The sequence below is a fragment of the Melitaea cinxia genome, chromosome 15 (genome assembly GCF_905220565.1).
Source record: "Melitaea cinxia chromosome 15, ilMelCinx1.1, whole genome shotgun sequence".
NCBI lineage: Eukaryota > Metazoa > Arthropoda > Insecta > Lepidoptera > Nymphalidae > Melitaea > Melitaea cinxia.
The window spans coordinates 8,644,082-8,666,893 of record NC_059408.1 but is presented as its reverse complement, the minus strand read 5'-3'; the positions used below and the strand labels follow the sequence as shown (position 1 = coordinate 8,666,893).

General features: G+C 39.2%; 2 protein-coding genes across 2 annotated transcripts; one reads left to right on the top strand and one right to left on the bottom strand.

The window, feature by feature from the left end:
• Nucleotides 1-541: 541 nt before the first annotated feature.
• LOC123660377 lies at nucleotides 542-3,043 on the top strand. Its single transcript, XM_045595469.1, has 5 exons — nucleotides 542-779; nucleotides 855-1,247; nucleotides 1,677-1,908; nucleotides 1,978-2,238; nucleotides 2,716-3,043. Exons 1-5 carry the CDS (start codon nucleotides 753-755, stop codon nucleotides 2,796-2,798), a joined length of 996 nt encoding a protein of 331 aa, XP_045451425.1. The 5' UTR covers nucleotides 542-752; the 3' UTR covers nucleotides 2,799-3,043.
• LOC123660376 lies at nucleotides 3,032-21,232 on the bottom strand. Its single transcript, XM_045595467.1, has 15 exons — nucleotides 21,091-21,232; nucleotides 20,797-20,940; nucleotides 19,601-19,686; nucleotides 12,056-12,172; nucleotides 10,798-10,918; nucleotides 10,663-10,723; nucleotides 10,026-10,201; nucleotides 9,322-9,486; nucleotides 9,012-9,146; nucleotides 8,685-8,860; nucleotides 7,365-7,503; nucleotides 4,999-5,127; nucleotides 4,353-4,468; nucleotides 3,504-3,617; nucleotides 3,032-3,275 (listed from the first exon to the last, which is right to left on the bottom strand). The coding sequence occupies exons 1-15, from the start codon at nucleotides 21,194-21,196 to the stop codon at nucleotides 3,054-3,056; spliced, it is 2,007 nt and encodes a 668-aa protein (XP_045451423.1). The 5' UTR covers nucleotides 21,197-21,232; the 3' UTR covers nucleotides 3,032-3,053.
• Between the last annotated feature and the right edge of the window lie 1,580 nt (nucleotides 21,233-22,812).

Here is a 22,812-nt window from a genome sequence, read left to right as displayed (position 1 = left end):
GAAACATCGACTTTGGCAATGCTCCACTTAAGGCCTGCGACTCCATCGACCGCGACCGCTGAAATTGCCGTTTCCCTAACGTAAAAACGCCGCAGGTGTTGTAGTCGAATTTTATAGGTAGAACGCATATTTCGGCGCTGAGTGCTCGCAAAATGATGGCATGATAAAAACATGCAGCTGTGGGGGTTGTGAGTAAATATTTCTCATGGATTGGAGTGAAACTTAATTTAACATGGATTCCCGTGAGTTTATCGTTGCGTTTTTGACGAAACGATTGCGAGATAATGACATGGAAAGTTCATCAAGTTCTGATGACATTCACAGTTTGACATTGACAGTTGTTTTTCAAATTCCCACCTCGTTTTGATGAAAGACAACTCTGACCCACCTATATTTTCTGGGTGAAGTGGGCGCGAAGTGGTCGCGAACAGTGACATCATCTATGACGTCGAGCGATTGCTCGGGACGACCACTGGCCTTAAGTGGAACGATCGAGGGCGTTATTTACGTTGCTGTCGTTTAGTGGAACGCACTCATTGACCTTTGGTTGTTCTGTCAATGCTGCTTGTCTTTTCTGTCAAATATAATTTGTCAACCTGAAATTTGAAATATTTTTGTAGGAATTTTTATTGGAAGTTTTAGAAATTTAAGTTTATTCATTAATTAACTAATAATATATGTTAATATACTATACTACTCATAGTCTTTTAAAATCAGTATAAAAATAATATTTAATAATCGATTTCGTAAACATGTTTGAATCTGATGACTACGATCAGGTACCTATAGTAAAATCTTTAAGTTAAATTTTTTAAGAAGAGATAAAATAAAAGAAGTTAAATTACACATTTCAGGTTTTATCTCAAATCGATTTTCCGGAATTAAACGCAAATTTTCTCTCTAAAAATGAAGTCCAACAGAAAAAGATAGATGAATCTGAAAAGAAAGAAAATGGACAAAGAGTTTTTAAAGGAACAGAAATAGTAGACTTTCAAACAAGCAATAAACACATTGAAACGAATGTAAAAAATTTCGATAAAAGTGACCAAGTTTTGCCGTCTAAAAACTTTCCAGAAAAAGTAAATAAAACGTGTGATATTTCACCAAAGCATACAAAACGAAAAATTATAAATTCATACTTTGATCATAAAAATAAAAGAAAGTTCCCAGGACCAGCTGGTCTGTTATCAGGTAACTTTGAAGAGAAAAGGGATGATGGTGTATGTCATATGGAGCTCCTTTCACAGGTAATACATTCTTTGGTAATAACTTCTTTAATGAGAAACACTGATTGATGGTATGATTTCTCTATGATTCTTTAATTGAATATAAGTTTTCAGACAGTAAACTAGATTAGTTAAAGACAATCAATTATTTTAAGTTCAATTAATTAAAGATAATTAATTATAAGTATGTATAGGGTTATGAAAAAAAAAAAGAATGTATTTTGATAGAAAATGGTAGGGGCTAAGTTTTAACTTTATTAATTGTATTGCTTCCTACAACTAGATCATAGACAGTATTGTCATAACAATTTGTCTGCGTGTGACAACTCTAATAAGTAAATAAACATTTATATAATTTTTAAGAAAAGTGCTTTAAAGGATTTAACATGCTTAATTTATTTTGTGAGATCATCACATGTATTTCTTTTTATTGTAATTTTATTTTTACAGGATATAGACTTTTCACAGAGTTACTTAAATTGTAATGTTTTTGAGACTCCACTTTGGAAGAGACTTTTAGAAGATACTGCAAGGCTAAAAGAAATTAATTCTATTAATGCTATAAAACACCAAGCTTTGACTGGCAATCTACGTAGAAAAAAGGCACAAAATGTTGTCGCTGTTGTTGAATCTGTCGATAGATCTGCAATTGATCCGTTGATAACAATCAGAGACCAAACCGGTATGTTATTTATAGTAAAGAATATAATATTTTCTTATAGACAAAATAATTGAATTTTGTAATTTTTAGGTAATATAAAATGTACACTTCATAGAGATGCCTGGACAGCATTTTCAGCATATATTGTATCTGATTATTGTGCTCTAGTTCTATGCAAACCTACAGTTCTAACAACTGGGAGTGCATTCAAAAAACATTATTTAAATATAACACTCAGTAACATCTCAGGTATATACAGTTCAACTGTATTAGGTGCTAACGAAATTTTACCTGATGGTTATCAGAAAATATGTGAAGATGATTGTACTATAATTAAAATAGACAAATCAGGTACATTTTTATATAATAAATACATTTATTTTTTCTTATAAGACTAGGTCAGTAAGTAAGTGTACAGTCTGATAGTAAGCAGTTACCGTAGCCTAGTAACAGACACTAAAAGCATTCCAAGCACGTTGCCGACCCTCGCCAGGAGCTCTGGTCAACTTACTCGCCACAAGAAGACAACACTACTGGAGAGCAATATTATTTAACTGATCTACTGCAACATTAAGGTACTTGCCCTGATGGGCTGCTCCAGATTTTGAGCAGTATATCCTGGTATGCCTAATGTATAACTATAATGTATAACTCGAAAAAAATATGCCTATTTGATTGATTGATTTGAACACTGTCATAAGAAGAATATACAAAAATGTTCATTTACTTTCTTTCATTGTAAAGAGGCTAGTGAAGTCTCATCTTAAATGGTTGTGATGATCATCATAAAACTATATTTATTGTGAAATAATATAATCTTTGTTTCAGAAAATATTTCTCCAAATGAGTCAATAGTAGATAATGACTTTTTAGACGATCTGGATGATGTGTTTTCCGATGATTTGTTTTAATGGCATTTGATAAATAGTATTATATCAATCTCTGTTAAATTAAGGTAAAAATTAAAATATCAAAAGCAAGAATATGTAAATTACGTAATAATTCTGGTCGCAATTTGCAGAGGTAACTTCTGTATTAATTTACTAAAAGAAAAAACAATATTTTGTATTTAAAGTACAACGTAAAATAAACTGTAATGTTGCAACTGCTTTGTTATAAAACTAGTAATGTAAATAAAACTAAATTTTCATGTCAATGCTTTATTATTATGACTTAATTTTTATATGTTTGGATACAATGTGTTTTGAGAGTGTTGATGCATAAAAATATGTGCTGGGACACATTTTGCATTTAAAATTACCAAACCCCTTCTTTGTTTCTTCATTGCTACTTTGATTTGATGCCATCTCGCTATCATCCATTTCTTCTTCTTGTTTATAATGTGTGCTAAGATGTTTTTGACAATTACTTAGTTTTGTGAATAAAGCCTGAAAAAAACGCAATGAAATTCTAGACAATTGTCAATATGTAAGAATTTTTAAACTGTATTAACTGTTAGTCTTTATTAAAACTATAATAATATCTGTAATTATAAAAGAGCCCTATAAATCTATAAAAGGAAAAAAATTTCGACATTAAGCAGTTCTCATTGAACATTGACATCAAATAATGAAATTTAAGAGTAATATAATAATAATTACACAAATTACACTTACATTACATTGGTTACAAATATATTTTTTGTCTTTACCAACACCTACAATTGTGTATTCAATGTCTGTGTTCTCAGCATCAATAGTTAACACGTCATCTATTTCCATACATTCAGTCTGTAATAAATTTGTGATACATTTATATATAACTAGCTGACCCGGCGAACTTCGTATCGCCTAACACAAACTTTATCGTATGGTATTAAAGTTCAAATTGATTTTTAAGTATTATCACAAATCTTTTGTATGGGAGTATAGAAGTGTTTTTTTTTTTTTTTTAGAATTTTTCTCTCCGTAAGAACCATCCTCGTACTTCAAGGAATATTTTAAAAAAAGAATTAGCGAAATCGGTCCAACCATTCTCGAGTTTTGCGCTTAGCAACACATTCAGCGACTCATTTTTATATTATAGATAAGTTAGTGAATAACACATTATAACGGCTTTGTATGTCATTGTGTTTGTATTAATTTTTGAGATTTATCTGAAATATATTTTGTTGATAATTTTGATGAGATTGAATAGGATAGGATATAGGATCCTCCAACCAGACGGATGTTGTGTCTGGTGGACTGCCGTCCCATCGGTTGTTGTCGGGTTCTTGTATATATACTCAATCACTCTGATAGCTTTGATAGCGCGATGTAGGATACGTCAGTTTTCTCTAGTTTATGTCTCGAGATAGATGTCGCTACAATACTAAATAAAAAACTTCTTTTCACAACAAATCAATTTAGAAAATTAAGTATAATTAGTAATTATCTATAAGAACATCTCAGATAGTTAAAGATACTAGTCTTTTAAGAACACACTTTGTGTTTGCAAAATGTATCATGACAATATATATATATTACCTCCTGATGCAACTTAAGTCCTTCTTCAGTTTTATAAACTGCGGCACAAGCACTACATGCGTATATCAGTTTTTGTCTAACATTGTTACCGTCATTCACATCCTTTAAAGGTATATCTGAAGATAATAAATATTAATATATTTGAGTTGAATTTATGTATAAAATCATATATGTCAAACTTTTTGTAGGTTTATAGTATCTTAATGAAAAGGAATATTTTATGTATTTATTTTAAAATAAATTTTATACTCTGTAGTTAGTAAGAATTACGATACAGGTAAAGATTTCTAAAACTACTACAAAAGGCATATTTTGATTAACAATCCAGTTTAGTAAATATGAAGCAAATTCATTTCACAAGCAGCCTGATACCTAATCTAAGCGTTTTGCATCTTTTTTTTTATTTGGATACTGAAAATTCAAAAACTAGACTATACTTATTTGTTAAGCGAAAGGTGACCTACAATCGCGTTTACTAATGGGATTGTATGCTTTATAAGGTAATTTAAAAGTCAAACCACTTATATTCACATAAACAGCATTTTTCTTACCTGACCTGAATACTCGATAGACAAGAAAATTTAAATAAAAGATATTAAGACCAATACAACATGTATAAGGTATAGTTTATTATGTTCATACTCACGTCGTTTATTTAGTGTTATGGAAATTCTTGTAATACCATCTATTCCTTTTAATTCTCTTATATGGATATGCAGATAGTGGTCATCATCAGGGTCTTTATTTCTTTGGTTCATATCATCATTTTCATCATCTGAGAAATTCACATTCATAATATTATAAATGTAATTTATCAGATTAATATTTCATTAAAATATAAAATAACTCTTTCTAAGCTTAAGGTAAACAGTTTTTACACATCAGCATCACCATCATCATCAGCTCAGTCTATTGCAGTCCACTGCTGGACATAGGCCTCTCCAAGTTCGCGCCAGACATCCCGATTTTCCGCAATCCTCATCCAGCCTACACCGGCAATCTTACGTAGATCGTCGGTCCAACCGGCCGGAGGACGTCCCACACTGCGTTTGCCAAGACGCGGTCTCCACTCCAGGACCCGTCTGCTCCAACGGTCATCGGTCCTGCGACACAGATGACCAGCGCACTGCCACTTCAACTTGCTAATTCTGCGGGCTATGTCGGTTACTTTCGTTCTCATTCTAATCCTATCTTTGAGAGAAACCCCAAGCATAGCCCGTTCCATTGCACGTTGAGCGACCTTAAATTTATGGACCAGTCCCGAAGTCAGTGTCCACGTCTCGGCTCCGTATATTAAACACAGGCAAGACGCATGGCTCGAAGACTTGTCTTCAAGCATTGCGGAATCTTCGAAGTGAAGACTCGACGAAGCCTGCCAAACGCCGCCCAGCTCAACCGAATCCTCCTGTCGGCCTCCTTTTCAAAGTTGTTGCGGCCTAGTTGGATAGTATGGCCAAGGTAAATATAATCCTGAACTACTTCGAGAAGGGTACCATCGACCGATACCGGTCTCGGTATGACTTGGTTGTTAAACATAACTTTCGTTTTGTCCAAGTTCATACAGAGACCGACATGCTGGGAGGACTCGTTTAGGTCGGCCAGCATTTGGCCTAACTCATCCAACGTCTCCGCAAAAGATGTCAATATCGTCGGCGAAACGAAGGTAAGTGATGAATTCACCGTTGACGTTGATCCCTCGTTCCCCCCAATCCAAGGTCTTAAAGACGTCTTCCAGCGCAGTGGTAAACAGTTTCGGTGATATTACATCTCCCTGTCTTACCCCACGCCGGAGGGAAATAGGTCTTGTTCTCTGGTCCTGGGCATGAACGGTCATCGTCGCCACGTCGTACATACATTTCAGTATCTCGATATATCTGCAGTCGATATGACATCTCTGCAGAGTCCAGGACAGCCCAGGAGGTCTCGACAAAGTCGAAGGCTTTCTCGTAGTCCACAAATGCCATACACAGCGGTTGATTATATTTTTCTTTTGAATAATCTACCGAACAGTATGGATGTGGTCTACAGTGCTGTAGCCATTTCGAAACCCAGCCTGCTCTGGTGGTTGGAATTCGTCGAGTCTTCTGGCGAGACGATTCGTAACAACCCTCGAAAACAGCTTATAGACGTGGCTCAGAAGCGAGATCGGTCTGTAATTCTTCAACAGAGACTTATCGCCTCTCTTAAAGAACAGCACCACCACACTTCTGGACCACGCCTCTCCGGCGTGGTACCTCGGTGGATGACGGCGTTAAAGTCTTTCCGAGGCTTTTAGGGCAGGTCGCCCTGCGGCTTTAAGGAGTTCAGTGGTAACTCCGTCATCCCCCGGGGCCCTTCCGTTTTTAAGCTGCCCGAGTGCTGCACTAATCTCATCTTCTTCGAAGTCCGGGATACACTCCGAATAATGGCGCAATAATGGTGCCCGTGGATCTTCGGTGTCCCAAGTCGCAGGTTTGCGTGTGTTCGACGAGTACAGCTGTCCATAAAAATTCTCAACCTCTTCTCGGATCTGAGGGCGAGAGCAGACGATTCTGCCATCCGCTGTTTTGAGCTTCGCAAGAAGGCTTTTCCCCAATGATCTTTGGAAAACTTTGGTCCCTCTATTCTGCTCAATCAGAGTAGCAACATCTCTCGTATTTGAGCAGCGGAGGTCACGGCCTACAAGTTTCCGTATCATCTTGGAAAGAGCCCACTGTTCTGGCGAAGCAGCCGGCAACTCGCGCCTCTGCCGCTTAAGATCCAAGGCTTTGGGAGAAAGTTTCGTCTGCTTCGTTGACTTTGTTGGTGGAAACCGTCTTCACCACGTTGTCGGTTATCTCGTCCACGTCATCAGTAGTTTCCAGCGAATTGAATCTGTTTTAGAGTTCCAATTGGAACTGCTCGGAGCCACATAGTATTTGGGGCAGCGTAGGTCGGAGAGTAGATTTCATCAAGCCGGCCCGCTCTTTTTTGAGTTTTTACTTCAATTACAATTGAAATTGGTAAAAAAGAATATGCAAAAATCTCTATTACCTTCCGCAGATAATTGCAGCATATCAGGTATGTAAAGGAAACTCATTTTAGAGCCGTTTCTTACAACTTGTCCAGTGACTAATGTTGGAATACTTTCGGCATACATTTTGCCGGATTGCTCATATTCTTGTATTACCATCTAAAAATTTTAATTGTTTTACTAAATAAAAAAAATAAATAATAATTAAAATTCAAGAAAAAACATTTCTTTCAGCGTGAAGGTACTAAATAATTTTTTCGATAATTATAATTTGAATTGGCTCAAAATGTCCAGTAAGATAGTTAACAAATACTAAATATTTGTAATACTAATATTTGCAAAATTTCTAATAGACGACAGAGTTCTGGTAATTTGAGACTTCAACGCAAAAAACGGTCAGTAACTTTTCTAGGAAAAATTCAAAAACACGACAAACACACCTAAAACAATTTAAAAAACCGACAGATATTTGAAAAATCTTACAGAGCTTTTGGAAACCGCAGACAAACTAAGTAAAGCTACGTCAGAACAGACGTAGTACAATCAGCTTGAAAATATCATAGTTGTTAGTCTAAAGACACAGCAGGTAACATAAGTCAAAACACACAAAATATATAGCAAGGAGACAAAACTACTAATTAATAGACGCACAGAACTAATAACACTGATCTATCTGGAATCCAGATAGCCCAGATAAAAATTGTATGAAAATTTTGGAATCCCTGTTTGAAACACAATAGTTTACAATAACTTCCCATACAAAATCGACAAACGGGAAGTGTTCCGAATATAAGCCCAATTAAAAAATGAAAAAAGCCCTGGCCCAGATAGAATCAGCAATGAAGCTATAAAAATGGGAGCACCAGTTTTACTACATCATCTGACTAAACTATTATAATTCTAAACACAAGTGTTCCTAAAAGATGGTGCTTGTCAGACATCATTCTTGTTTTTAAAAAAGGCAATCCGCATAATATCGGCAACTATAGGCCAGTCAGTCTCTATCACACACTTAGAAACTCTTTCCTTCAACAATACTCAAACAAATGAACCGAGCAATTGACAATGCACAATCTTTAGAGCAAGCAGGCTTTCGCTCAGGTTTCAACACACTCAATCACATACAGACAATGAACAAATAATAAAAAAATACAGAGAATTCAATAGACCTCTGTATGTGTCGTTCATAGATTACAGCAAAGCCTTTGACAAGATCAGTCTCAACTCCATCTGGAGTGGCGAACTGGTGGAGAAGTCAAAAAATTGTGAAATTCGTTTTACGTAATTTATGGATGGGCTAAGGCTCCAGTACTGTGTAATACTTAACATATTTAAATTACTTTGGTAATAATCAGGCGTCGCTCCAAGACAGTTGGTCGAAAAGTAGGTACCCTTAGCAGTTGCTCAACAACAATTTCAGCAGCAGTAACATCCTTCATAGTACATTTCTCTCCAGTACCCCAAATAGCTTCTTGTATTAAATTTTTAAATTTGGCTTCATCCAAACCTGTATTACCTGAATTAAAGTTAAGACCTTGACAACAATCATTCTGTATTTTATTACTATAATTATTTTTAAGAATAATTATAACTGATATTAATGAAATTAATTATTGTCAATATTTTTACTAATAAATATCTCAAGAGAGCAATAAAATTATACTCACATTGTCCAGGTCCAGATTTAAATGAATTTGTTTGCTTTGAATTTTTACTTAAATTGTTGGTTTTTTCAGTTCTAACGCTTGCAACTAATTTCTTACCATGTATAGTTTTTCCTAATACTATTTGTGGTGGAATGTCTGAAATGTTTATAGTTTTTAATAATTTGAATTCAAACATCTTATTGATTCAATATGATAATTACTTTTAATTGATGACAATTTAAATGGTATCATTATTTCCGATGATATTGTTTATTTTAAAATTATTTCATTTAGCAATATTTGATTGTAATAATATTAAAAGTTATATCACCTTTAAAAGAAAAGCACGTTTTTATTTTAAGTGCGTTGTTTTCTCTTTTTACTGATGTGCCTTTAACGGAATTTAGTCTCACATAATCATGAGGACTTTGGGTAGATGTTAAATGGCCGTTTTCATTTGATTCCTCTTTAAAAATTACTTGAGATTGACATATTTCTGTAAATAGTAATTTTGATTCTCTATAAGTTTCATATAAAAACTAATTTATCAAAGTAAATTGTTTTTTTTTTTTTTTTTTTTTTTATAATATTAAAAATGCATCTTATTTATTTCTATTTATTGTATTTCAAAGCTTAAATTCACATCTGAAATCTGTCTCACCTTTAAAATCGTAAGACTCCCTTAGACCATCTGACGACTATTATTACATTACTAATTAAAATCAAATTGATGTTGTATATGTCGACATACAGAAAACATTCCCAAACCAAGATAAGTCAATTTTTGTTATGTTTTTTTATACAACTAAACAGCCCCCGCCCCCCTCCATGAGCTCTGGTCACCTTATTAACCACAGGAATACAACAGTGGTTAGAAGAAGCTGTATTATTTGGCTGTGATCTGCTGTGATCTGCTGTGATGTCGAGGTACTTGCCTAGTCGGACTGCCCCAGATTTATAGCAGGATATTTCCTGCTGTGTCCTACTACAGGTAAAATATATTTAACAAAGAAAGTTAAGTTATAAACATTTTACCTTCTTCATTTTCATAGTAAGTTGATGTATCTTGTGAATTTTCATTATCTTGTATTACATCTTCGCCCTCAATCACAAAGTTCACTGTGTCATCAGTGTTGTGATCGCTATTTTGTAATTTTTCATCAACTATTTTAGACGTTTCATATGATGAACTTTTTTCTACTTTTATCGAGCTAGAAAGAGAATTTCATATTTTACATGCTGACCCGGAAAACGTTCTACCATATTGGTAGGGACACTCTTATCACAAAGAGTTATAAAAAATAGCCTATGATCTATTCTTAGATCTACCAAATATGTATACATAAAAAATGTCATAAAAACCATTTCAGAGGACTTGGATAACAAACACTGTGACACAAGATTTTTAATATTAGACAAGATGACTCGGTAAACGTTGTTCTGTCATATAAATAGAGAAACCGTAATCACCCCGGGGTATAAAAAATAACGTGTAAACTACTATCAGACCAACGAAATATGCACAAAACTGACTTAAAAATAGGTCAAGCCATTTCGCGGGAGTTCGATCACAAACACAGACATATGATTTTTATATATGATATATGAAATTTAAATTAGCTGACTTAATACTAAAACATTCTTATACTTAAGAAATAGTTCATTTAGTTACCTGGCTGGTGTCTCTTCACTGTTATCAGTCTCAATTTCATGTTTCAATTTCTCAATTAATTCTGAAATTTATAACGTCAATTAATTAAATATCTTTATGAAATAATTAACAATAGTCTATTTTATTTATACATACTTTCATCATCTGTGATGTCACGTAGCCCTAAAGTGTCCAATAAAAATATTCTTTCGCTAATTTCTAATAATAACCAACCTTTTTTCTCTAATAATTGGTACTGCTCATCATTTAACGTTATCTAGAAATGAAAAAAAAAAAATCTTCTGAAACATTAACTTTAAAGACACATTAGCACAGCAATCACAGCACTAGGTGTTGCGCTTGCGTTCGCGGGTCCGATCCCCGCTTACGACAAACATTTGCATTGGAAATATAAACGTTCGTTATGTTCTGGGCAGACACAGTAGAATCCCACTCAGGGTCGTTGAGAGTGAGCGGCATTGGCCCATAGTATCACCAAAGCGACAACAACCAAAGCATGAATGGTTGTAATTGGTATACAGAAACAGGGAGGAAAGCGTGGAAAAAGAATACTCTCTTGGCAAATTCTGTCCAAGAAACGCTACGGTAAGTGTAGTAGTAGAAAGTCACTTAGATTTTCCGTCAGTGATTCGCTTTTTATTTAGGTGACGAGCTTTAATGACTTTACCACAGTTATGAGGGTATTCCATACCCTTTACCATATCTGATGAAGCCAATTCCATGGAAACAGAGCAAACCACGCCAATTCTGGTGTACTGATACTGCGGGATTATTCGTGGATAGGATGGGATGATTTGCTAGATCAGCTGCCTAGGTTCTTAATACCTTTGTTGACAATTCCTTTTATGGAGTTTTTAGGAAGGAACTGGGTGAAATTAAGCAGACGAATAGATGGAACAGGTCTTTGAACAGATTCTAATTTCAAAATAGGAAGAAAAACTTTCTAATCACTTTCAGGATCAGGTCCTATTGATAGGCGCCTTTTATTTGCGCCGACGCCTATCAGGGGGTGAAGCTTCCCTCTCCATATTAGAGACTAACTTGAACTACACAAAAAAAAATCAACACTACAATACAAAAACAAACAGACACAGTACACAAAATATAACAATAAAAACAAAAATGTCCACCAAAAAACAAGAAAAATATACTAGCATGTGTTATCTCCTCACACTGCTAACTATCCCAAGCGAGCTAGCAATGATCAGTTATTCAACTGCCTGCCTGAATAAATAAAAGGAAATAATAAAATAAATATATTTAAATTACTTATAACAATACATACAACTAGCAAAATTTGCAAACATTATTGCAATTAGCCTACCTTATTTGCAACAAATTTGAAATAAAAATACTATTTTATTAAGAATATTTTCTTATTTTTTTTTTTTACCTCGGTACAATCGCCATTTTTACTCTCAGAATTTTCAATTTTAATATATTCCTCTTCTACTGCACTTTCATTACTTACTGTTACTTCTTTATTTTGACTAACATTATCTTGCTCCATCTGTAAAAATTCAAATATATGCTTAAAATATGGAATATTTTGTACAATATTTAGGTATTATTATTTATTGAATAGAATTATTTTTAACATGAATTTTCTGGATCTTCTCAGCCTATTAGTAAATCTGCCAGTGCAAATGCTACAATTTTTCAACCGACTTCAAAAAAGGAGAAGATTACTCAATTCGACCATATATACAATATTTGTATGTTCGTGGATAACTTCATCATTTATGAACTGATTTTGATAATTTTTTTTTTGTTGGAAAGGAGATATCCCAAGGGTGGTACCATGATAAGGAAACCAGGATTTGATGATGGAATCCCAGAGAAATCAAGGGAAACCCTCGAAAATCGTAGTGACGACTAGTGCGTTTGTTAATTTTTTTCGTCTACTTATGTTGTATTACTTGTCAATGTAATTGAATTCGGTTCTTTTTTTTCATTTGTGAGCAAACACAATTATAAGACTTACAAGAGTTAACAACTTGGCCTAAAATGTTTGTTTAATGCTCAAGCATCAATATCAACACACCCTCAATTAAGAATATCAAAATGAGTGATATTTTTAAATTACCCTATTTTTAAACATACCCTATGTTTATTAAATATTAATATTTGTACGTTTGTTGAGAAGAGTAATGTCATGAAGTGTATGTAAGCTCAAGTAATTAATAATAAGAAGTTAGACATTTTTTTCTTTTTCTGTAATGTTACTCAGTCTTCTAATTAATGTCCATTTTGATTAGCTCCATTTGACCTATTCAAAATTTCAACTAGCCCACCTAATTAGGACTAAAAATGGGGTGTGGGCAGGGTGCGAGTGGGCTTAAGTGTGCGGCGTTAAGTCGGCTCGCCTCTGTCAAGTCTGCCATACGCGTCCACGTCGCCCTCAGCTCGCCGACGTACGGGCTTGGGGGCGAACCCATTCCTTAGGACGTATGTCTTCTGGGATGGGTCGCACACCCTGGTAATACAGTGGTCGTAACGGGCGCCGCAAACTCCACCTTCCCCGGACTGCTGTAGCTAAGTATGACAGGCCATCCGCCGGGTATAGTAGGTGACCCGGCGGATCACAATTGCAAATGCCTACCTGCGTGTGTCCTGCGCAGTTGATCGCCGTACGCAGGGATGAAGGAGTCCTGGGGGGCTGAGTCGAACGGGGTCTGGGTTTTGTTACCACGGGAGACAACACGCCCTCTTTGGTCCGGATTTCAGGCTAAACGGTAGCCCCGTAGCTAGCCACTGCGGGGAAACGGACATGCGTAACTGCACGGATGAGCCGGGTGCTTTACGCTGGCGAGATGGGGAAGGGTCCTCTGGGAGGACACGGGGACCGGCCATGCTGACGGGGCAAGGGTGTTCGGAACAACTGGGGGCCGTGGGATCGCGGTCACCAGCCGGGCATCTGCAGCTCCCGATGTCGCGCTTGGAACCCAACCTTTCACATCTATACCCACTGCGTAGCCCCGGTGTCGAAACGGCATCCCCAACGTTGCGGGCTCCATGGAGGGTAGGGAGCGCAGTGGATGAATTTATATACTACACACTATGGATAAAAACAGATCCAAACCCACACAGGGACCTGAAGGGAAACCGGATGGTACCTCACTGGTGGCGAGAACCGCGAACGCGGGTCCGTCTACCAAACACTCACCACAACTTCAACAGACACAACAGGGGAGCGGTACCACGAAGTTGGGACCGCCCTCCTCCACAAGCAGAGGCAAGGCAGCGAAGTCGACCTTGACCTCAGCAAACACACACAAACACGGGGGTGGTGCTGCCAAGGTGGCGCCACCACACACAAAACGCAAGTCCGTGGGTGGCCGAGGGGAAACTGGGAAACCGGAGGAACCTAGGCCGTCCACGTCGACGGCGACCTCAACAGAGGGTGCCATCCTTGTTGCCGACAGGGCACCGGGGCAACCCGGAACCCGGACGGCGGAAGAGGTGGCTGCCCTCCAACGCTTTGACGAGGCGTGGACTCTTGTCGACCGACGACAAGCCAAGGGGAAACCCAGCAAGTCGGCGGGACGCGTGGGTGGTACAGGGTCCTCCCAACCAGGGAGCGAACCTAAGCCTAAGCGCAAGAGCAAGAGGCAGCGCCAACGTCAAAGAAGGGCCCTAGCCAAAGAACCCAAACCCATGGGGTCCGTCAAGTTTGCGAAGGGGGCGGCAGGTGGCCAGGGCAACCAGGCAACCGGTCGCGCCCAACGCGGCGAGGCGCTGGCGAAGGTCAAAGCGGGGGATGGAAGTACGTCCCAGGCACCGGCCAAAAGGGCTCGCCTCGACGACTCTCAGTCGCCGAGGGGGGACCCCAAAAAGCCGAAGCTAGTGGACGGAACCCATGTCCCCTATGCTGCGGCTGTGCAGTCGGACCTACTGGTTGCGGTAACAACTGCGACCGGTGAGCCCTTGACTGCACAAGCCGCACAAGAGATACAGGTCCTTCTACAGGAGCGCCTTCTCAAGGACTCCATAGAAGCGACCGATGACGAGCCGGTGTACCCTGTCTTTCAGGGTAAACCGACCTACGCAAACGGGGCTCTGAAACTGTGGTGTGGTGACCAGGATACCGTGGGATACCTCACGCGCATAGTCTCGGAGCTCACCTTGCCCACGGGTGCTAGACTGACGGTCAAGCGACAGCGCGACCTCGTCAAGTTGGTCCGCTGCGGCGTTCTGCTTCCGGGTGAACAACCGGACATCTGGAAGGTGGGACGCGCGCTGCGGTTCCAGAACAAGTGGGCAAGGGTAGACAGCTGGGTCCTCCACAAGGTCGATAGACAGGACGGTAACCCGTTCCTGATCTTTAGCGCTCCTGAGGATGTGGTGCAGACCCTGGTTGAACGCGAGCGCCGACTCTGCTATTTGCTGGGGTCGGTGTACGTAAAATTCCAGGGTCCAAAGGGCAAATTCGCCGAGCACCTGCCAACGGGGCGTGAAGACCAAGTGGAGGGCACAGATGACAGCGTAGGGCAGGCGAAGGAAGAAGGGTCAGGAGCAATCCCGGCCATTCCTGAGCCGCCCCCTACGAGGCAGTCGAGCCCCATACTCCAGACCGAAGAATCGGTGGTCGTGGTAGAGCCGCTTCGGGAGTCGGAGGAAGGGGCTTGCTTAACTGGCCTGGGCAACCTGGCCATAGGGGGGACAGGGACGGAGGAGGCGGGGGAGAGGCTATCTGAAGATGGCTCACCCGACTCACTCGTCCTGTAAGGTCCTCCAAGCTAACCTCCACCATAGCATGACCGCGACGGCTCAGATGCGGAAATGGTTGGAGGTTAACACGACAGCCATTGCGCTGATCCAAGAGCCGTGGGTCAGAAATGGCATGGTATGCGGACTCCGGAATGCTGGAGGTAAGCTCATTGCACATACGGGCCCGGAAAACACCAGGGCCTGTATTTACATCACTAAGGATATACAGGCGCAAATTTTGACGAGCTTTTGTTCTAGAGATCTCTGCGCCATTAAGCTGCACAGAACGCAAGACCACAGCCTGCCGGAGATGGTGATCGCGTCGGTCTACATGCCAGAGGCTGACGCGCCACCGCCGCACGACATGGCACGGCTGACAACATACTGCGAAGAGTCCGGACTGCAACTGATTGTAGGCACTGACTCCAATGCACATCACATCCTCTGGGGAATGAAAACAACAAACGAAAGAGGTAAGCTCTTAGTTGAATATCTGATGACGACTAATCTACAGATCATGAACGTGGGCTCTGAACCCACATTCGTGAACAGACGTAGTAGGACAATCATCGACCTAACACTAGCCACAGAAGCGGCCTCTGTAAACATCTCCAACTGGCACGTATCCGACGAGGCATCGTGCTCAGATCACAGATGGATACGCTTCGACGTGCAGGTAAACACAGTCCCAGCAGTCCCTAGGCGTAACCCACGCAAAACCAACCGCGTGCATTACGTCGAGAGACTGGAGCAGCTGCTCAGCGAGCAGACATGCCCAGACAGACTCGAGGGAACAGGACAGATAGAAAAACAGGTAGATATGATAACTAACAATATTATAGACTCCTACCAAACTGCATGTCCCTTATCAATCCCACCGGAGAACAAAGTGAACTGGTGGGGGCCTGAACTGGAAAGACTCAGGAAAAAGGTAAGGCGACTCCTAAACAGAGCAATGAATACATGCGCCGATCTGGACTGGGACAAGTACAAGAAGGCCAAGTCCAGATACAAGAAACGTTTAAGGTATAGAAGTACCGACTCGTGGCGCAAATTCTGCAGCAGCGTGGAAACCTGCGAACAGGCCAACAGGGTAAGGAAGGTTCTCATTAACCAATCTAGCCAGTTGAGGGGCTCCCTGAGAAAGCCAGACAACACCTTCACGAGCACGCTGGAAGAAGCTGAGACCATTTTGGTGCAAACGCATTTTCCAGGCTGCCGCATTATGCGGTCGGTCGATTGGCTCGAAGAGGATGTGACCCCAACAGAGGAGCAATGGGAGTATGCACTCAAGGTAGTAAGTCCACCAAAAGTTAGATGGGCTATCAACAGCTTTGACTCCTTCAAATCCCCAGGGTTGGACGGGGTCTTCCCAGCACTTCTGCAGTGGGGAGGCAACCAACTGACCCATAGGCTTACCGCTGTCTTGGTAGCGTGCTTAGCTCACAGGTACGTGCCAAAGCAGTGGAGGGAGGTAAAGGTAATCTTCATCCCCAAACCGGGAAAAAGTGACTACTCCGAACCCAAATCCCACAGACCTATCAGCCTAACATCGTTTCTGCTGAAGACCCTCGAAAGGCTGTGTGAACGGGATCTGAGAGAAAACGCCCTGGCTACAGTACGCCTACACTCACACCAACATGCGTACAGCCAAGGTAAATCAACAGAGTCAGCTCTACATGCAGTGGTCAGCAAAATAGAAGAGGCCATTGAAAACAAGGCAATGTGTCTCGGCACCTTCATCGACATAGAAGGTGCGTTTGACATGACCAACTTCACCAGCATCTCGTCGGCCCTGGTTAAGCACGGTGTACACCCGGTAATGGTTGACTGGATAGGTAACATGCTCAGTAAAAGAGTCATCAGACTTACATCATCTGGGACACAACATGCACTGGTGGTTAAAGGATGTCCACAGGGAGGGGTGCTCTCCCCACTACTGTGGAACGTAGTGGTGAATGACCTTATAACCAGACTGAACCAGCACAACTACTTCACGATCGGGTATGCTGACGATATTGCCATTCTAATTAGCGGCAGAGTCAGCAGTACCGTGTGCAATGTTACACAACAGGCGCTACGGATTGTGGAGAGATGGTGCATAGACAACGAACTTACCGTCAATCCCAGAAAGACGGAACAGGTAATGTTCACTAACAAACGACTACTGGGGAACTACAATCCCCCTAGACTGTTCGGAACGGAGCTGCAGTTCAGCTCGGAGGTGAAGTATCTAGGAATCATTCTAGATAGCAAACTGAACTGGAGCAGCCATCTCAACAGCAAGATTGACAAGGCCACAATAGCCTTCTGGCAGTGCCGCAGAATGATAGGTAAAAGATGGGGTTTATCCCCGAAAATCACTCTGTGGCTGTACCAGTCCGTCATCAGGCCAATTATCAGCTACGGCGCAGTGGTTTGGTGGCCGAGAACCAAACTAATCACCGGCGAAGCAAAGCTACAACGACTTCAAAGGCTAGCTTGCATGGCGACTACGGGCTGCATGAGGACCACCCCGACTGCGGCCCTGGAAGCCCTACTGAACTTGCCGCCGCTGCATCTGTTTATCCAACAGGAGGCGGGAGCGGCCGCGGTAAGACTCAGGAAGCTAAACCTATGGAGAAACGTAAAAGTAACACATACAGGTATACTTGGAGTACTGGCGAACAGGGAACCGCTCATCGAAGCGGTCACCGACAGAATACCCAAACAGTACGTATTCGACAAAAAATATAGAATACAATTACATGAAGACCCAGGGGAAGGCATCAACCCCAGGGAGTTGAGAATCTTCACAGACGGGTCGAAAACATCAACAGGTACAGGTTCTGGGGTTTACTCAGAAGACCTGAATATCAACATGTCATCGCCATTGGGAATCCACAACACCGTCTTTCAGGCGGAATGTATGGGAATCATAATGGCTGTAACAGCGATCACGGCTAGAGAGGTACAGGGTTTTCCAATCCGTATTCTTTCCGATAGCAGATCGGTCCTGCAAGCCGTACAGAGCGACACCATGACATCGGGGCTAATATACGAGTGCCATCGAGCTCTGACGAAGGTAAGTGAAACAAACACCATTATCCTCCAATGGATAAAGGGCCACAGTGGATCGCGAGGCAACGACGCGGCTGACCGACTGGCGAGGAATGGATCGGAGATGAGGGTCTACGGACCCGAACCCATTCTACCCCTGCCTTTCGGATGGCTGCGCAGCCAGCTGCGACACAACACCAAGGTAATGCACCAAGAATATTGGACAAACCTAACCACCTGCAGGCAGACCAAGGAAGCTCTTCCGACGATCAACCCAGGATTGTCCCGCAAACTTCGCGGCTTTGGGAGAGCCCAGCTCCGACTACTGGTCGGGGCTGTTACCGGACATGCCTTGCTCAACAAACACTTACACAATTTAGGTGTTACAGACAGCCCCCTATGCAGAGCGTGCATGGAGGCAGAAGAAACGGCCACACACATCCTGCTGGAATGCGGTAGTGTGGCGAACTACAGGGCGACACACCTCGGGACACCGAGGTCGCTCCGGGAAGTCGTCGGCAACGCAAGGGGTCTGCTAGGCTTCCTCAAGGAGCTAGGCTGGCATGAATGAAGCCCCCAGCCTACCACGCAAAATAGGCGCACTAAGTCGTCGAGTTGCGGAGAATAGCCCGTTGAAAATCAATCAATAGGACTAAAAATAAAATAAAAAACAAGATGTCTAGTCTGAAGATCCAAAGGAAGAAATGGACTCAGTGCTGAAATAAACAGGGCTATAAGTGTTGTAATTCACACAAAAACAATATTTAAGGCATGATAGTAACGAATCCTTTAGTGAATAGTTAAGTTTGTTACATGAAGAAGTGTAATTGTTCAAATTCAAGTTAAAATAATTAATATGCCTTTTTGAAATTGAATCAACTTGAATTCATACTAACTTTTGAGTTCAACAATTGCTTGATCTGTGACTCAAACTTTGAAGCACCGTCATAAGCTTTATTTTACAGATCACTCAAGGTGGATATTTGTTCTTGTGGGCCATGCCAAGATCATGTTAAACAGTCAGTTGTTGTTTTCATTATTTATAGTAGTGGATACATATATAATTAATGTTATAATTTAATAAATATGATCACTAATTTCTCTTGCTTAAACAGTTTAATATATATATTAACTTAAGTTAGGACAGTTTGTGTTTAGTTAAAAAAAATTAAGGTATACAAATACATACCTGTTCTTGTTTTTCATTTTCGACAGCTTGCAACAAGTAACTATTTGTGTAAATGTTATTTTCTCCCTCAGGTATAACAAATTGATCTAAAATGCAATTATTTGGTGAAAATTATGAATAATTAGAACAGGGTTGCAGATACAGATGCAGTTGTGGATTTTTAAAAATTGATAGGCTTGGGATGCGAATGTCAGGATATATTATGATATTTATTAATATTGTTATACATTAATAAATTATGACATTAAATATTAATTCAGTGAGAACACTGGCTGGTGGAGGTGATAAATATTAAACAAGAAGATTTAAGAAGATTTTAATATAAAAGAAATCTCCATTTATTAATATCTATAATAAATTCATTTCAAAGAAAAGCTCCAAGGCGTTATTACACACCTTCATTATCCCTCAATGAATCTAAGCATTTCTATTCCTGGAAGGAATCTGCCATTTTTATTTTTGTAGTTTCCAAATTTTGCAAAATAAAAAAGAACCAGAGTTGATAGGATCTCTTGTCAAGTTTTCAAGTGATTCCTTATTCACAATGACGACGCATTTGTGAGAACCTTTTATTTAATGTTTACATTCAAACTTCTACTTCAAATAAAGTCTAGATACTACATTTTACTGGCAATACATTGATTCACTTTTTTAGGTAACATTTACTTTAAAATTAAAGCCAGCAGTTGGATAACCATCTGACTGCTGGTTTTGAAATACACAGACTGAAGACATCCCGTGTCTTTGGTGCGACAAGGTCAGCCTTGCGGTCACCAACCCGCCTGCCCAGCGTGGTGACTGGGCACAACACACATGAGTTCAATCATTTTTGGCATGAACTTGAGGAGGCCTATGTTTAACAATGGACTGCGATAGGCTGCAATGATGATGATGATGCAATGATTATTTTAAAATATTCATTAACCACATAAATAGTTCGAATGAGAACAGTAAGCAAACACTAATAGATTCACAAAAGAAATCTCGCTAACAAAAGTAAGAAAATCCGTAGGATCTTGATACCAGCCTGTAACAAACTATATGTGGTTTTCTTTTAATCATATATAAAATAATCATCCACAAAAATCTACATTACTTTTGCCAGTGCAGATGCAAATATTCACAACAACTCTTATTTAGATTATTTGTAATTACAAAGGCTGCAATGAGATATTTATTATAAATTTAATGCTTACCGGGTACAGATATTAGTTCAGATGTATTATCCACATTAACATAAAACTGTTGTGGGTTGACATCGTATACTGCACAGGGTTGTGTCCCATCCAAAGTTTGTTTAGAATCCTGAACTTGAGTTACAAATTGTACTGGCTTGTTAACTATATAAAAAAAGGTAAAAATATAACTTCAACTTCGTAAACTTTACATAAAGATTTTAAGGTTATTTTTACAAATATTAAGGGTGTGTTAAATAGCATTGATATAATAGGTATCTGAAAGTAATATAATCAATTATATTTTATACTAACTTGAAAGAAATGTGCCGTCCTCTTGAACGACGAAAAATTGGCTAGCGTCATTATCATCGTTATTGATTGGTAAATACTCGTATGTCTCATAAGTGTTCTTGTCCATTCTACAAAGAAAATCACTTTGTAACAACCACAATGTTCCTGAATCATAATAAAAGTTAAAAATTTACATAAATAACCTGACTTATTCTTAAAGTAACAGTGACTAAAATACAAAACATTAAATTAAATGCTGTTCATTAATCTTTTATACGATTAAACGAATGATTGTTTAAAATATAATAATGAGGTTTAACTTTTGTTATATGTTTGATTATAAAATCATAGTTATCTATTTTGAAGTGAAGAATTCCAAACAAATTAATATAAAATAATTGCTTTTGTATTGTCACTGTCGTCTGTCAGTATCACACTCATGTTTTTACCCACGGTCTTAAATTCATAATAAATATACTTTTACCTTTATAATATACTCTTTGGTCGATAAATTTCAAATTGACTCAAGCATAGAGCAACGTGGAGGGGAGTAGTCATGTACAGGCTTTCCCCTCTGTCGAGGTATAAGCCCAATGGTCCTACGCGTACAATTAAACTAGTTGCAGCCGCACTGATTGTGGCACTGATCACTAGACTAAATGCAATTGCGCGATTTAATCAACGTCCTTCAAAAAAATGTCGAATTGTTCTGCTTTTTTCTGTAAAAAGAGATCTGTCACGTCAAATTTACTAAAAGATGGCGTTACCTTTCATATGTATTTTTTTATCACATTATTACTGTATACTTCTTTTAAACCTTTTTTAAAGTTAAAAATTAAAAATTTTATCGGTCGTGTTGTTTCGGATTTGTTTACCAACACAGGCCGCTCGCCCTCATACAATATGCGGATTGGTCGAGCACTCATTCGAGTCTATTTCCGAGAAGTTGCTGTCGCCGAGCGATAGCGTTGTTACCGGTTTGTTTGTAGATAGTTATTGATAAAAATGGCAAAGGCAGGAGGAGAAAAACATTTTTGAGATTCTGATTTATTTATAATATAATATTGCGAGCTTAATTTTAATATACATTGTTTTATAATAAAATTGTATTAAATTAAACATAATACAATACTTACGAGTGTTAACACATTTTACTAGAATTACTTAGTGTGAACTTCGACCATAATTTTTTATATAAATTTTTGCAGGTTTCCTAAAGATCAAAATTTAAGACATACATGGAAAAAAATTGTAATGACAGACTAACCTAGACGCCCACAAGAAATAGTGTCATGTGCTCAAATCATTTCAATACCTCTGACTTTCAAGTGTGGAACTGGCAAGCTTAATAATGGAAAAATATACCACCACAAGCATTTATTTCTTAATGAAAAAAGAAAACCCACTAAAATGTATTCGTCATATTTATAGAAAACTAATCCATTTTAAAAACCAGTAATAGACATAATAAATACAGTCCATCTTTATATTAACACCTTATCTTTGTATCACTTTAGAAACCCAATTTCCCTAACCGAGTATTTGAATTTATCGATAATGTGTATCGACTGTTGTTACAACCATGGCTGTAAGCAACTTGTCAGTGTAGTTGCGGCATGTCATTATTCTTTAATGACTATTTTATCTATGGTAATGACACAGAATATATCTATGTGTGTGTAAAAAATATAAGTGTGTTTTTAATATAGTATGCGTGAGTTTCGTAGTGACAGACGATTTTTT